Genomic DNA, 14,636 nt, shown 5'->3' with positions numbered 1-14,636 from the left:
TTACTCCTACATCCTCCAGCCTGTGGGCCAGAAACCGATTGAATTCAGCTATCTTGAAGGACATCTCAATTCTCTAATTGCACCGCTAGAAGGTGAGGAACGAGGAGCGAGGAAGCTTCCGGTAGAGTCATGAGCGAGTAGATGTCTCCTTCCCTCGCATCCTAAGGGGGTGGAGCTAAGATGTGAGGATCCACAAATAAAAAACTGAGAAGCACCTTAACACTTCCTTCCATTCATTCATTCATTCCTTCATTCCTTCATTCCTTCATTCATTCCTTCCTTCCTTCCTTCCTTCCTTCCTTCCTTCCTTCCTTCCTTCCTTCCTTCCTTCCTTCCTTCCTTCCTTCCTTCATTCATTCATTCATTCATTCCTTCCTTCCTTCCTTCCTTCCTTCCTTCCTTCCTTCCTTCCTTCCTTCCTTCCTTCCTTCCTGCCTTCCTTCCTTCCTTCATTCCTTCCTTCCTTCCTTCCTTCCTTCCTTCCTTCCTTCCTTCCTTCCTTCATTCATTCATTCATTCCTTCCTTCCTTCCTTCCTTCCTTCCTTCCTTCCTTCCTTCCTTCCTTCCTTCATTCCTTCCTTCATTCATTCCTTCATTCATTCCTTCCTTCCTTCCTTCCTTCCTTCCTTCCTTCCTTCCTTCCTTCCTTCCTTCCTTCCTTCCTTCCTTCCTTCCTTCCTTCGAGGCAGAAACAACCTTTAATAATTTCATTTTTTGTTTGTTAGATAACATTTATTTTTGTTCTGGATAAACATTATTTTTCACAGTGTGAAGCTGTAATTTGTTTGTTTTAGAGCTTTTCCAAATCTGTGTTTTCAAATAGTCATCCTTGTCAATCAGCTCTGCCAATGACAGACTCCGGAATGAACAGCCTCTGCTGCCTGGATCTGCTTTTGAATCCGATTCCACTTCTCGCTACAGCCTAATAGGATAGTTCTGAATTCTGAGAGAGCTATCGTAATAGCACCCCTCTACAGCACAGGGTGTGTCATCAAGAACTCTCATATGGAATTCTATCATTACTATTCAGTAAAGACTGATAGTCAGGATGGAGATGTGGGAAAAAGCTCAAATATTAGGGCAAAATATTACAGGTTGTGATATGTTTCGTTTACTTACATTCACATCATTTACAGAAAACACCAAGCAAACTAGACGTGACTAGACCCAGAACTGTACTTTTTACTTTCAGATTCAGCTGCAAGTGTGAGTTTCAATGGCCTTTTCACTTCTAAAGCATCTCACGGTTTGCCGAAAAGCTCAGGCTTTGATCCCTGAGAGAAATGAAAGCGTTACTTAGCAGCTTGAGCGGTTCCTGTGTGCAGCGCCAAATCGGAGCGTCCCCCTGGCCCCGCTCTAACTGAAAGTGACAAAGCTCTTGGTAACGGTGGTTGGGAAAGCACATTTCTGTTTGGTAGTGTGCAGCGGGAGGACGCCGGGGCTAGGGGTCGAGGGACAGACAGCAAGCGAGAGAGGGAGAGACAGCACAAGACAGCAAAAGAGAAAACCTTGTCACTGCAATTCTGCCGGTTCCCTCAACATTCATCAAAACGGGGGGCCATCATCTTCTACCTACTTTATTTTCTGAATCACTGAGCCTCTACTGACAGAGTGAATTCTCCTCTCCTTGCTTTCTCTCCCTTTCTGGCTTCTGTCTCTTTATTTCTCTGGGTTTTGTCCTCTCTTTCTTTTCCCCCACTCAGTCTTTCTAATGTTTGCACTCAACTATGTGCACTATCAACTGCCTGAGTGAATAACCTTCGGTCCAAGCATACACAGCCACGAGCAAATGATGATGTACAGTAGCTGTTCTCAATTGGTTTTATTTTACATTGGACTTTACAAAAGTAAACAAAAAGAAAATGAAGTATTATAATGTATTATTTGTTATATATGATTTATTATAATATAATATAATTTAATATTTTTATAAGAGTAAGAGCATATAATATTTTTGCTCAGTTTATTTATTTAAATTTGTGCTGCACTTTGGATCAACTTCTGTGACTTTAAAATGTGCTAAATAAATCAACTTGATCTGTAAAATGCATAGGCCCAACAATATTCTGAATAGGAAACATTTAAAAAAGTTGTTGATCCTATTTAATTTATACATTTATTAGTAGCATTTAATTATTTACATTGAGCATTGTTTTTTCCCCTTTGCTGTCCATCATTTTTGGGTCATGAAGCACCATTATTCACACATTCAAAATCTCATGTCTCAACTCATTATGCAGGTTAGTCTAAATAAGTATGACACATACACACACCATCTCCCTGGGCTTGTGAAGCAGCGGCAGACTGGAGAAACAAGAGGACATGCTCCTTCACACACTCACACACATTTTGCTGTAGCCAGGGGCAATAATGAGGCAGATCTAACACCCACGCTTTTCTCCGGTCTCATATTCATTTACACACTCTCACACACCGGGGCAGCCTCTCCTTGAGTTTTTTTTTATTATTTTTTTATGCTGCTCTGTCTCTTTCGCAGGCCTTTTTTCTTTTCCTGCTTAGTCAAAATGTCAAGCTAAGTAATGTTGATTGCGTCAGCCCTCGTTAGTGTCCGTCTGACGAGAGCTCTGTCGCCGATCTCGATGTTTTCATAGGGCTCTGGAAAAGCCGTCTGTGGGAGGCCCAGCTCTATTAAAGTCCTGTGCTCCAGCCGAGGGACGTCCATAAATATAAAAAAATATCCAGCAAATGACAGAAATCTGTAGAGAGGACGTCCCACATACCCGCCTAACTCCCCACCTGCTGGATTTCTTTAGTGATGCGTCAAACTGCCCCACACTTAAAGCTGTATTGACTATTGTAACACTTTTTTTTTTTCTTTTCTTTTTTGCAGTAGTAATTTTATTTAGTGTTTGTACAGAAAGAAATTTAGCTGGCCACATAAAACAACAGCTTAGAACCAAGAAGAAGCCTCTGCCGGAGGATAGAATCAGCAGTCGATCAAGCAAAGCCACCTGCTTTTCAGCAAACCAGTTAGAACTACTGGGCGGACAGTAACATCACCTCTTTAATATTCATGAGCCAGGCTGATAAGGTTTTTTTTACATGCTTCTCAGATCACTCAGATCCTACACCCTTGGTTAAAGCAAAACCTCTATTCTTCCGTCTCCTGGCCTTCGTCAAAGAATAGGAGCTGCAATGCAGCACTTAAGAATGTGTTTGTGGAGCCGTTTCATTTGGCATCTCTTGGTAAGCGCTCAGAGTTATTCAATAGTTTATAGGTGGATGAAAAGAATTCATGGACGTGAGAGTGTTAGCCTTGACTTAAGTGGCTGGATAATTAAAATACTTCAGAGTTAATACTGCACAAGCAAAGCAGAATGAGAAAATTATTTCTCTGGCATTCTAGTGCTTCTGCACTTTCAGATACTGAACGCCACAGCCAGCCAACAGAGGGAGAGAGAGAGAAAGAAGCTGAGAGTATATAAAAACATCCATGCATAATGTATCCCTAATGTATTCTAATGCAGAGCATGATAGACGCTTGCTTCTGCTTGAATTAACTTATGCATTAGGAGGCTTGAGAAGGTCACTAATATCTGCTTTTATGTCACCCAGCCACTGCACACAAAACGTCCCCCCCTCGCACTGCCTCTTTAGGACAGACGGAACAATTATCCGATTTTCTGCTGTGCTAGGCCCCTTACGTGCGATAAAAGTGGGAGTGGGTTGACTCGCTCTGAGGTAAGCATGTCATTAATGGTTGTTATAGGGCAGTGGTTAAACACACCATGGGGAAAGTGCCACGGAGAGGGAGTGAGGGACACATTTCCTCCATATTAACACTGAACTCAGGGTCTCTCTTCCAGCTCGCAGATTCCAGTCGATATGAGGGCTGTCATCACGCTTGATTCTCAATTACCCGGCTGGTTCTCAGCGGAGAGGGGATGGCGGCCTGTCCTGCATTGCTGGAACAGGAGGCTGCTGTTTATGATGAAAGTTTGGGTCCTGCCTTAAATGATGTCAAAAATATATACATATATATATAAAAAAAAGTTTGAACAGGAGTTAGATAGTTGTGTTTTTAGCTTTCATGATGTAGTGAAAGTTGTGGAGCAAATAAATATATCAGTGGGGTATATCAAATAGGTTTTTCCACATTTAAGTTTTTGAAGGTAGTGGTAAGGTTGTTCTTATGGAAGTTCTCTTATTATAGATGTCTCAGACCCAGTGAAATGGCTTGACGAGGGCGGTTATCAGACATAACATTAATATAATTCTCATTATTGGCCAGAATTTTTATAACAGTGCATCCCTATACAGCAGATAGATGGTCTCGAATCTAACAGACTTGAACTAAAAGCCCCAAAACTCTTTTTCAATTTCTGTTCTAGTTCCTCTCTAAAGACATCCGTTTACACTTGAACACATTTTAGGTTCCATTTACTTAATATTATTTGGTTTTATTACTCGGTTTTATCTTGATAAGTGGCTTGTCAAAACTAGCAAACATCTGTTGCCTTAGGGCCAAAGTTTAGTGCTTTTACAAGTATACAAGTGTCTAACAGATTGACCTGTCAATGGAAAATTGTCCTCCAAAATCCCAAAAGCAGCGTACACATGTTTGTATAGTGTAACTAGATTCAGAAGTCAGAGGGTGTGCTGGACAGAGCCGATCCTGACCTCCCTGGGGCCCTAAGCTAAATTCTGTTAAGGGGCCCTCCACCTGACCCATGAGCCATGTAAACCATTTGCCATTGCCACACAGTCACACCTGACACCCCAGTGCTCCCACTACAATCCTCCCTCCTTTAACTAGTACTAATGAAAATGTAATTCCTGATATCAGAAATAGACATTGTTACTAGAAAAGGTGCATTCTTAATATCAAGAATTCACATTTTAAATAGTACAAATTTAACTATTGATATCAAAAATTTATCCTGTGAATGAATAAAAGCTAAAATGGCTTGCCATAGCCTGTCACTGTGTTTTAAATGATAACAGTAAATAATAACCATCAAGTAATGCTGAGGAATGGGCATCCATATTAACCAGTATGTCCAGCCAATCAACATTTTAAATGCAATATGCCCTATAAATCAATAGTCAATATCAATGCATTGCATTCCATCTTGCTTTATTGCAGAGTTGTAACTAAACTGACTTGGAGACTAGATAATCATTGTCTTGTTTTAAAAGTTTATGATGAGGAGTGCCATCACGCCCATATTGTACTGGTCCCCACAGATGTTTTGCTGGAAAGTGTGCGTTTCATTTCGTGCACATGCATATGAACGCATGTTAAAGCGCGACGCAGTTATCTTTTCCGAGCTGCAGTTTATAAACAAACACCGTTGCCCTTTGTGTAATAAATAGTTGTATTTCACTCTCACTTTTTTTTTTTTTTTGTCAGGCACAAAATCACAGAGCACAGCCCTGGAAGTGGCCGGCATTAGCAAGACAGACACAAACAGACCAAAAGATACACTGCCCAGCTGGGTTAGACTAGAGAGATGCACATCATCTTAACTTTACTGTTCTTTGCTGACATCAAACTTGGAGAGGAGAGAAGACAAGTCTATCTGATCGCTGTTCCCGCAATTCACTCTCATTGTGTTTTTTCTCTCTTTTCGTGACCAGAAGGATAGTTCCGCTTAATTTTCTCATCGATGTTGTCAACTTTGATTGACGCGCTTTGACACGAGGGGGAGGCGGGGCCTTGAGTAATTTGCGGGGCCCTACGCAACTTGCGTAGTGTGCGTATAGGGCTCATCGGCTCTGGTGCTGGATATGGAAATTCATATACAAGAATAAAAAGAAAACACTTCATGTGGGAGAAGTAACTCCAGAGAAACAGTAACAACTTTTATTTCCCAGATCAGGTTAAAAGGACCGAGGCTATTACTCCGAAAGACAATCGAGCACCTCATACGAAACACTATAGAAGGAGCAGTCAGTTGAAAGGGGCAAAAGATCCAATTACTCCAGTACAACTGGTTCTGTGCTGTACAAGTGTGCTCTTTAAATTGGCGTGTCCTGCCTGCCATCGCCCCACTCCTCATGGGTAATTGACACTCTCTGCATACAATGAATGTGGACAGAGGCGAAAAACAAACACAGATTCTGAGACGCTCGGACTGCTTTGACTAAGCTAAAAAAAAATAGGAAATCAGTCTTGTTTAAGTCCTCTTCTTCAGCACAGTTTCCAACTGAGGGAGTTAAAAACACCTTGAGTATGTAACAACATCCCTAAATGCATCAGTACGATTGCTGTGGTGTTAAATGAAAGCTAGTGTGGTTTAAACTGAATAGCCTCTTAAGGAGAACAAGGAATTTGGTTGGTATTACAAACTACCATGCAGGCTGGCACAGTGCAGTGTGAGTGTCTGTCTGTGTGAGTTGGTCTGGCCAACCTTCAGATCTGGATGGGAAATTAGATTGTTTTAGTTGGATTATACTACATATGTCAAAACACAATCTGACTGCTGCGGTTTTAGATCTGCGCTGCCATCCGTGGTACCAGATAGGCCGTAATGAGGTTTTAATCCTGAATCGCTCATTACCACGAGATCAGCGGAAAAAAATAAATCCCGGGTCAAATGAGGTCGTGACCCTGGATCCTTGCCCTCGACGGATCACCGAGCACCGATACGGAGATGTCACTACTTCTCTCATTCTGTCTCACTGCACACACAGATCAGTTAAATTCCTCTCGAAGCCTAATTCTCTTTTTCCTTCCCCTCTACTTGAGGTACTTCTGTCTTTTCTTACTTTAACAGACGTCCGTTGAGAGTGGACACTCATTAATGCTGTGTGCATGAGCGCTACTTTTCCATGCACTTCTTCCAGAACGTCCTCATCCGAAGGTTACCTTTTGAGATTCAAACGGATCTTATTTCTGAGTTTATTAAAAACAAGGAATTTCATTTGGGCTACCCACAAGCTTCTCGTTTTAAATTCACACAGCATTTGGAAATAGTATACCGAGTCGACGGACAAAGTGTGCAATAACTTTGTAATTCAAAGACAATTATAGCACACTGGCGAAGAAAGAGTATAAGAGGCACACGCGGATCTGGAAGTGGTGCTAAAGGGAGGGAATAAATGAGACGCCCAATGGGGTTGGTTGCATTTCTCTTAAAAGCACTTCCGCATGTGTCGGCAGAATTAATTTGACTTAATTGACATTCATAAGCCAAACGTTGCAGTTTTACTCTGACTGGGATAAGGCTGTCTTCTGCTGTTTGCTCAGTAATTGAAATTTCCATTATGAGGTGTAAACATTTAGCAGCCACCAAGTGAATATTCATCAGAGCAGCAGTAGTGACACAAGATTCTGTCTGTGTGTATTTCTGCCAACCAGGTACTGAATTTGCATTAAAGCAAGGGAATAGGTTTTTTTTTTATGTGTACAGTATGTGAATATATTAAGGTGCTGTTGGCTCAGTGTGTTATTTCATGCAAACAGATCTCAGTCATATTTTTCCCTATTATTTATGTTTTTGTTAACAAATCTGTCCACACAGAAAACAATACATTGTCTATATATATGTCTGTCTGTCTGTCTGTCTGTCTGTCTGTCTGTCTGTCTGTCTGTCTGTCTGTCTATCTGTCTATCTGTCTATCTATCTATCTATCTATCTATCTATCTATCTATCTATCTATCTATCTATCTATCTATCTATCTATCTATCTATCTATCTATCTATCTATCTGTCTGTCTGTCTGTCTGTCTGTCTGTCTGTCTGTCTGTCTGTCTGTCTGTCATATCTTGGAATTGTTTCTGTATGTTACATTTTAAAATTAAAATTAAATCAATCAAGCAACTTTCAGTTTTACAGATAAGATTAAACTACTGTGTTTTGTTCACTTTGTAATAAGGCATGTATATTTTTTTATTGTACCTTTTTAACATGTACTAAATTACTAAAACTCAAAAATCTTTCCTTCTTTTTTTCTTTCTTTCAGCCCCATCTCAGGTGAGTGAGGTGATAAAGGAGCGAGTTCAGCAGCACAGCGTTCAGCTCTCCTGGCAGGAACCAGAGCAGCCCAATGGCGTCATCACCGAATATGAGATCAAGTACTATGAGAAAGTGAGTCCACACCACCTGCTCCAGAGCACAAGCTATTAATGAATATATGTATTTGTTTCAGAAAATAACAGACAGAGAGAGACAATGACTGTGTCTACCTGTCCGTCAGCATCCCAATTCCCATGCAACCTGTCCTATCCTGCATGTTTTTTATGATTTGCATTCTCTGCACATAGCTCGTAGTCAAATGCTCCGGTCTGAGTGGATCCTTCCCATCTAATTGCTATAATGAATGAGACACTCATAAGATTTTAATTAGACTGAGGTCCTTCACCAATCCCACACAAACATACACAAGACCGTCTCAGTTTACCACAGCCACACTCGTGCACGTCTAAGACCACTTCAGAAATGCACACACAAGAGCAGCACACATACCTCGTGATGTCTGGAATTGTACCTGAGCATCTGTTCGATGAAAAACAACCCACAACTCCTTGCAGGTTTGCTCACGCTGCCACTAAAACATTAATCAGTACTGTAGTCCCAAAAAACATGAACACAAACACATACCACACCTAATTTCTTTCATCTCAGCTCACTCTCCTGCTCAATCCCTCCTCCCATCCATTATAAAGCACAGCTTCATAGTGTCTACCATCAAACTCATATGTAAGCTAGTCAAGCAAAAGCAGAAAGGTCCAGCGCGTTCGCTCGGTGCTCACCCTGTAGGGTTCTGGTCTCTTAGGCAATGTGAAAGCAGAGCCAGCCTCCTGAGCAGCGCTCCCTGGCTGTTGTCCGTCCTGTGTGAAAATTAGAAGCAAGCCTGACTTCACTCCTAACAGCCTGTGGCATTACATTTAAGGATTTTTTTTTTTTTTGTCTGCTGAAGATCAGGAGAAAATACTATGTATAGCACTAGTGCACATGCTTTTCATATGTTGCAGCTATGGCGTTCACACGGGGGATGCAGGTTTGAATCAGTTTCATGTATTGAAAAACATTTCCACCTTAACATAAATATATACTTTTTATAGAGATATTTAAAAAAAACTGTTTAATTAAAACAAAAATATATAGATTTCTAAAATGTTTTAAAGTAATATGTTTTTTTAGTCTATTATGTTCCCCAATGATACATTAATTTAAAAAAAATACAGTAAAAACATAACATTGTGTAATATTACATTACAATTTAAAATACCTCTCTTTCTTTCTTTCTTTCTTTCTTTCTTTCTTTCTTTCTTTCTTTCTTTCTTTCTTTCTTTCTTTCTTTCTTTCTTTCTTTCTTTCTTTCTTTCTTTCTTTCTTTCTTTCTTTCTTTCTTTCTTTCTTTCTTTCAAAAAAACCTTACTGACCCCAACATTTTTAACACTAGCGACTTTTTTCCTCGTGATTGTCAGTTTATCTGTACTTCATCTAAATGCAACTTTTGTCTTGTTATTACTTCTCATAATTTACATATCACTATTGTGACTTTATCTCAATGTGACTTTATCTTGTAATTGTGTATTTATCTCACAATTTTTTTTTTCCATAATTACCACAATTTCAACTTTATTTACCTCTCAATTAATTTGTATTTTTTTTATGTTATCTGTTATCGTATCTGTTGTATTATGAAGTTGAAATGGACATGCAGGTAGATATTATGTTAGCATATAGCTAAATTAATTTTGTTAGAATTAATTTCAAACATTTGAATATTACTGTGGTAGTAGAACCAGTACAAACTGCTTCCTTTTTGTTGTACAAGTAGGCAATATTAACAAAAAAACAAACAAACAAAACAAAACATGGATTTCTTTTTTTAAAACTAAAAATAGAACACCTTCAGACATCTTTTGCATACCATTGTCAACACACTGTGACACTCTAATCTTAAACTCAACTACTACATAGGACAGATAGCATGCAAATTGGGAGATAGCCGTACACTCTGTGTGGGTGTGCATGTGTTTGTGTTTCCTCAAGCTCTCTTTGACATTCCAATTGTAAATGAAGCACCAGCTCCTCGCAAACAGCTTGCTTCTGGTTACCTAGGTTACGGATGAAAAACTGTGATATTGCCTCTGCTTGAACTCTTTACGTGTGAAAAGGGCCAAATGCTCCAGTATTCGCTGCCAAACACTTCAGCGTAACCCCCCCCCCCCTCTCTATAAAGAATTTGTACGATTTTGTGCTTTTGATACCCTGTGACAAGATTGTTATTTTGTTTTCTTCTTTTGAACCTGAAGGACCAGAAGGATCGCATTTACTCCACCGTGAAGTCAAAGTCCACTTCAGCCACAGTCAATAATCTGAAGCCAAGCACAGCGTACGTCTTTCAGATTCGAGCATTCACCGCTGCGGGATACGGCATCTTCGGACCAAGACTAGAGGTCACCACCAAGGAAGAATCCACTGGATCTGGTGAGCAAAAGAGTATGTGATTGTTATCTGCTTTTGCTAATTGACCTGCTAGTGTAGCTCTAGTTTAGTAAGGTTTTGCATTATGATCTATCTGATTAGACCTGAAGGCAAGGTCCAGCTTCTTCCAGATAAAATCTCTGACCCAGACTGTTCCTAAGACATTGTGTATTTTCGATAAGATGTTTCGGTTCCCTCTGCAGTTTGTCAATGAGCGCAGTGTTTTCGATTCGGAGAAACAAACCTAACGTGAAACAATCCAACCTGAATGTGTCATTGTTTCAAATGCAGGCCACTGTATTACCATCTGGGACTATTAAGCCCACTTTTTTTGAAACAGTAGAACCGTGCACTCAGCGAGACCCTAAAATAGAGCCAGCCCCTCCCTGCACCAGAGAGAGGACGAAAAGGGGGTTACAACCGTCCTATGATTTTTCAATGGAGCTTTGCTTTAAGCTAGTCTGCCTAGTCTGCCTTCTCCTTTTGCCAAAATTAAAATTCTGGCCAATTCCAATAAGCTGTAAATGACGGATATTTAAAATTCTAAACAATTGTGTTTAAATAAATTTAAAATGAAACACTAAAACCAGTCATTTTAAATGCTGCAAGTAAATTTAGGCATTACAACATAATAATGTACAGTATGAAAATGGATACTCATTTTGAGATTTGATAAAGATTTCATTTAAAGGTGCTCTATGTAACTTTTCTACTAAAATGAATCCTTTTTTTATTGCCTGTGTGTGAAGGGGTTGTAATCACACATTAAAATGATCCACTTGTCGAGTTTGGCTATTACCTCTGAAGGCCAGTATTCCTATTTTTATGTGAAGTCTCCGGGTCGGATTTACCGCGAAATCCAACGGATGTGACGTGCATGCGCGCTCCCGAGCCTCTCTCCTTATATACAGTCTATTGTAGACGGTCAGGGAGTTACGTCCGGTTAAAGGCGCACGTTTTTCGGCTTATATCTCAGTCAATCTTTGATCAATATTCCCAAGACTAATCGTTCGTAGTGCTGGACGGGGCCTTTCGAACGACCCCACCCCCGAGGTCCAACTCGCCCGGCTCCCCGAGTTATAGCCGTTCGAAATTGGGGGTCCCAGCGAACGGCGATCCGGTAGGGGGCATCCCCGAGGCCCGCCACTCTAGTGTTCGGGCAAGGGTTCCCCTGGGACCTCCTCCCCCGAATTTGAGCTCTCTGGGTCTTTGCGTTCCAGAGATACGAGCGATTTTCTTCTGAGATCGTGACGTCACCGGCGTCCGCAATTTTGCAGCGCGCCCGATGGTTTTCTGCTAATATCTCCGCGAAAACACCACCAAAAACTATGGAACTTATATGGTTCTTTTCAGCTCGACTAGATGGTCCCAACGAGCTCGGTGCTCGCCGAGTCCGTCAAGTATTCGCCGAGATATTTGTGTAATAGACGGTATTGTCTATGAGTTAGAGCACGAGCGCTCTTGTAAAATTTGGTTGCAATCTGAAACATCACCACTAGAAGCCGCTAAAAGTTACGTAGAGCACCTTTAACAGTGTTGCTAAGTGTGAGTTAGATGACGTAAAAATAGGAGAAATGAGCATAAACAATTAATTCAATAATATAAATGTTACAAACAAATTCTAATATGGTACAGATATATTTTGAATCCCTATATTTTATAAACTAAGCTTATAGCATTGCAGTTAACATCTTTTATTGTTTATTTGTGTTTCAATTGCAGCTACTGTCATATCGAGTGAGCAGAATCCAGTCATCATCATTGCGGTGGTGGCGGTAGCCGGTACCATCATCCTGGTCTTCATGGTGTTTGGTTTCATCATAGGGAGAAGGTACGCTCTCGCGGCCCCCATTGACTCTCCGCTACTGTGAGTCTCGTACGCTCTCTCAGTTTGCCTTTCTGTCCCTCAAAGGCCACCATAGCTGTGGAGTTCACACCCTCGCCCACTTGCGTGTGATCACACTCACCCACCCACCATCATGTTGTACACTGTGGGAATGTGACCTCTGATGCATTTTCCCCTCACTAGCTCATTCTGTTAGCATACACCCAGGATGGGATTCACAACTGCGAATCCTTCCTTCTCACTTTTGTACCTGTTTGTCATTGTTGAACCAAGAAACACTAAAACAGTGTTTTTCCATCTGAAAACTTCACTCATGATGTTTGTCACTGATACCCATGTCCTCCCAACCCTTCACAAACACGTATTGCTCTCCTGCATGTCCATCGACACTGAATGCTCTGAATGCTTTGGTATTCAATTCATTATGGAGTTATTCTTAATCATCAACTGGAAATATCATTTCCAGAAATTGCAGATCATTTATTTGTATATATATATATATTTTAAATTCCAATCATTCTGAAAGACAAAAAAAAATCTAAATCAATTAATTTATGTCGAAGCTCATAGCACGGAACAGGAATACATGGCATTTCTATTCCGTGTCCAGAAAAAAACATTTCGATTAACATTCCATAGCCCTGTTATGTTTGAAATGATATGTCCGGTGACTGCAGGCCATTAATTAGTTTCTTTTTTCCCCTGTATAGACACTGTGGCTACAGTAAGGCCGATCAGGAAGGGGATGAGGAGCTCTACTTTCAATGTGAGTGGCAGCTTTCACCAGCTCATTATACACATGCTCATCAGTGGTGCTCAGCCGCGCCCCTGGAGAACCATCCTGCAGAGTTTCGTTCCAACTCTCATCAAACACCTGAACCAGCTAATCAAGGTCTTTGGACTCACGCTTGAAAATTACAGGCAGGTGTGTTAAAGCAGGATGGGAACTAAACTTTGCAGGAGGAGAGGAGCAAGACTGAGCCATGCTGTACATCATTGATCACGTTCTGGTCAACCATAACAGCTGTACCCTCTCATATGCTCCAGTTTTTATGAAATATCTAGAACCTTTCCTTTAAATACTCAAATACAGAGATCATTTTAGTTTAATACTTTTAGCTAGCAAAAAATAAAAATTATGGTAAACCATTTTTATAGTTGTTTTATACTATTTTATACATTTAGTTTTTATTTTAGTTTTTGGAGTAATTTGCTGTTTTAGTTTTTATTTCATTTCCAGTTAGTAATTTTAGTGCTTCAACGTAAACGTATTTCAATTAGTTGCCAAGGCAGCATTTTTTTTGTCAAGTTTTTTATCTAATATTTATATTTTATTTTTATTAGTTTTGGTTAAAGGATAATTTCACCAGTTTTCAATTTTTATATGTAAATGAACAATCTGTACTCTTTCTCCATGTTACCTGCACCCAGATATCCCCATTTATTTGTCAGAAAAAAATGTATAGTATTCAAAAGTTTGCTGGATGGCACAAAATGACACGTTTTGTGTCATGCGGCTACATTTTGACAGCTCTAGGGCTTTCGTTAAAACTTACAAATTTTTATCTGCCCCCACGGACAGTCAGATCAGTGCCAAAATCAAAAGTGCATTTTGTGTTGAAGTTTTTGGCAATCTGGAACGCCACAGCCCTTTTTCTCTATTTTCTCTAGTCATTTACTGATTAATGACTTTTTATTGAATAGGTTTTATTGAAAGCCCAACTATCCAGTGATGACTTACTTCTTTAGTGATAATAACCCTGATCTATGTTACTTTGTAGTACTACTTTGTGATACTAATCTGTGGCCATCTCTTTAAATTAATGCTAGATGATGATCTAAACAACTAAATGTAAATGAAGCTTTATTTATAGTACTTTAAAAAAACAATCGTGTTTACAAAGTGGTTTACAGAAGATAAATGCATGTGTGCATTCACAGAAGAGATAAACAGATGTACTCACATAATAGAAATAAGATAATACAACTGCAACAAAAAAGTATTGAAGAAAAATCAAGGAAAGGCCCTTGTGAACAAATGTGTTTTGAGATACTTTTAAAAAGGGCATAGTGAGTCAATTGCTCGTAGGTTGTCAGGAAGTTAGTTTCATAGCTTGGGACCAAAATGACTAAAGGCTGACTCACCAATTTTTAGCTGTGTTTTAGTACAACCAGCAACTTACCATTGGATATTCAGAGCAATCTTACAGGAGTATTTTTATTCAACCAATTAGAAAGGTATATTGAGGCAGTACCATTTTAAAAATATTTTACAAACTAATGAGAGGATCTTGAATTCAATTCTGAATTATACAGACAAGGAAGGGATCTGAGTGTTGAAGCTGCATTCTGAACTCTTTGTCAGTGTTTAATAGAGCTCTTTGGT

At 39.8% G+C, this 14,636-nt stretch overlaps 1 protein-coding gene across 4 annotated transcripts in view; it reads left to right on the top strand.

Moving 5' to 3' along the window:
* epha7 (eph receptor A7) overlaps positions 1-14,636 on the top strand; it is an 81,967-nt gene that overhangs the window by 55,140 nt on the left and 12,191 nt on the right. For 2 of the 4 annotated variants that reach the window (XM_056259867.1, XM_056259866.1), the window contains exons 6-9: positions 7,931-8,055; positions 10,233-10,407; positions 12,127-12,271; positions 12,961-13,016. In XM_056259867.1, coding sequence (XP_056115842.1) covers positions 7,931-8,055; positions 10,233-10,407; positions 12,127-12,271; positions 12,961-13,016 — 501 coding nt within the window. The remainder of the gene's footprint in view (positions 1-7,930; positions 8,056-10,232; positions 10,408-12,126; positions 12,272-12,960; positions 13,017-14,636) is intronic. The other 2 variants (XM_056259869.1, XM_056259868.1) reach the window with 1 other exon arrangement.

This window comes from Rhinichthys klamathensis, unplaced genomic scaffold (assembly GCF_029890125.1).
Source record: "Rhinichthys klamathensis goyatoka isolate OS25496 unplaced genomic scaffold, OSU_Roscu_1.1 h1tg000170l_1, whole genome shotgun sequence".
In the NCBI taxonomy this organism is placed as follows: domain Eukaryota; kingdom Metazoa; phylum Chordata; class Actinopteri; order Cypriniformes; family Leuciscidae; genus Rhinichthys; species Rhinichthys klamathensis.
Note: the sequence above shows the minus strand (reverse complement) of the source record. Positions and strands in the feature narration are given on the sequence as shown.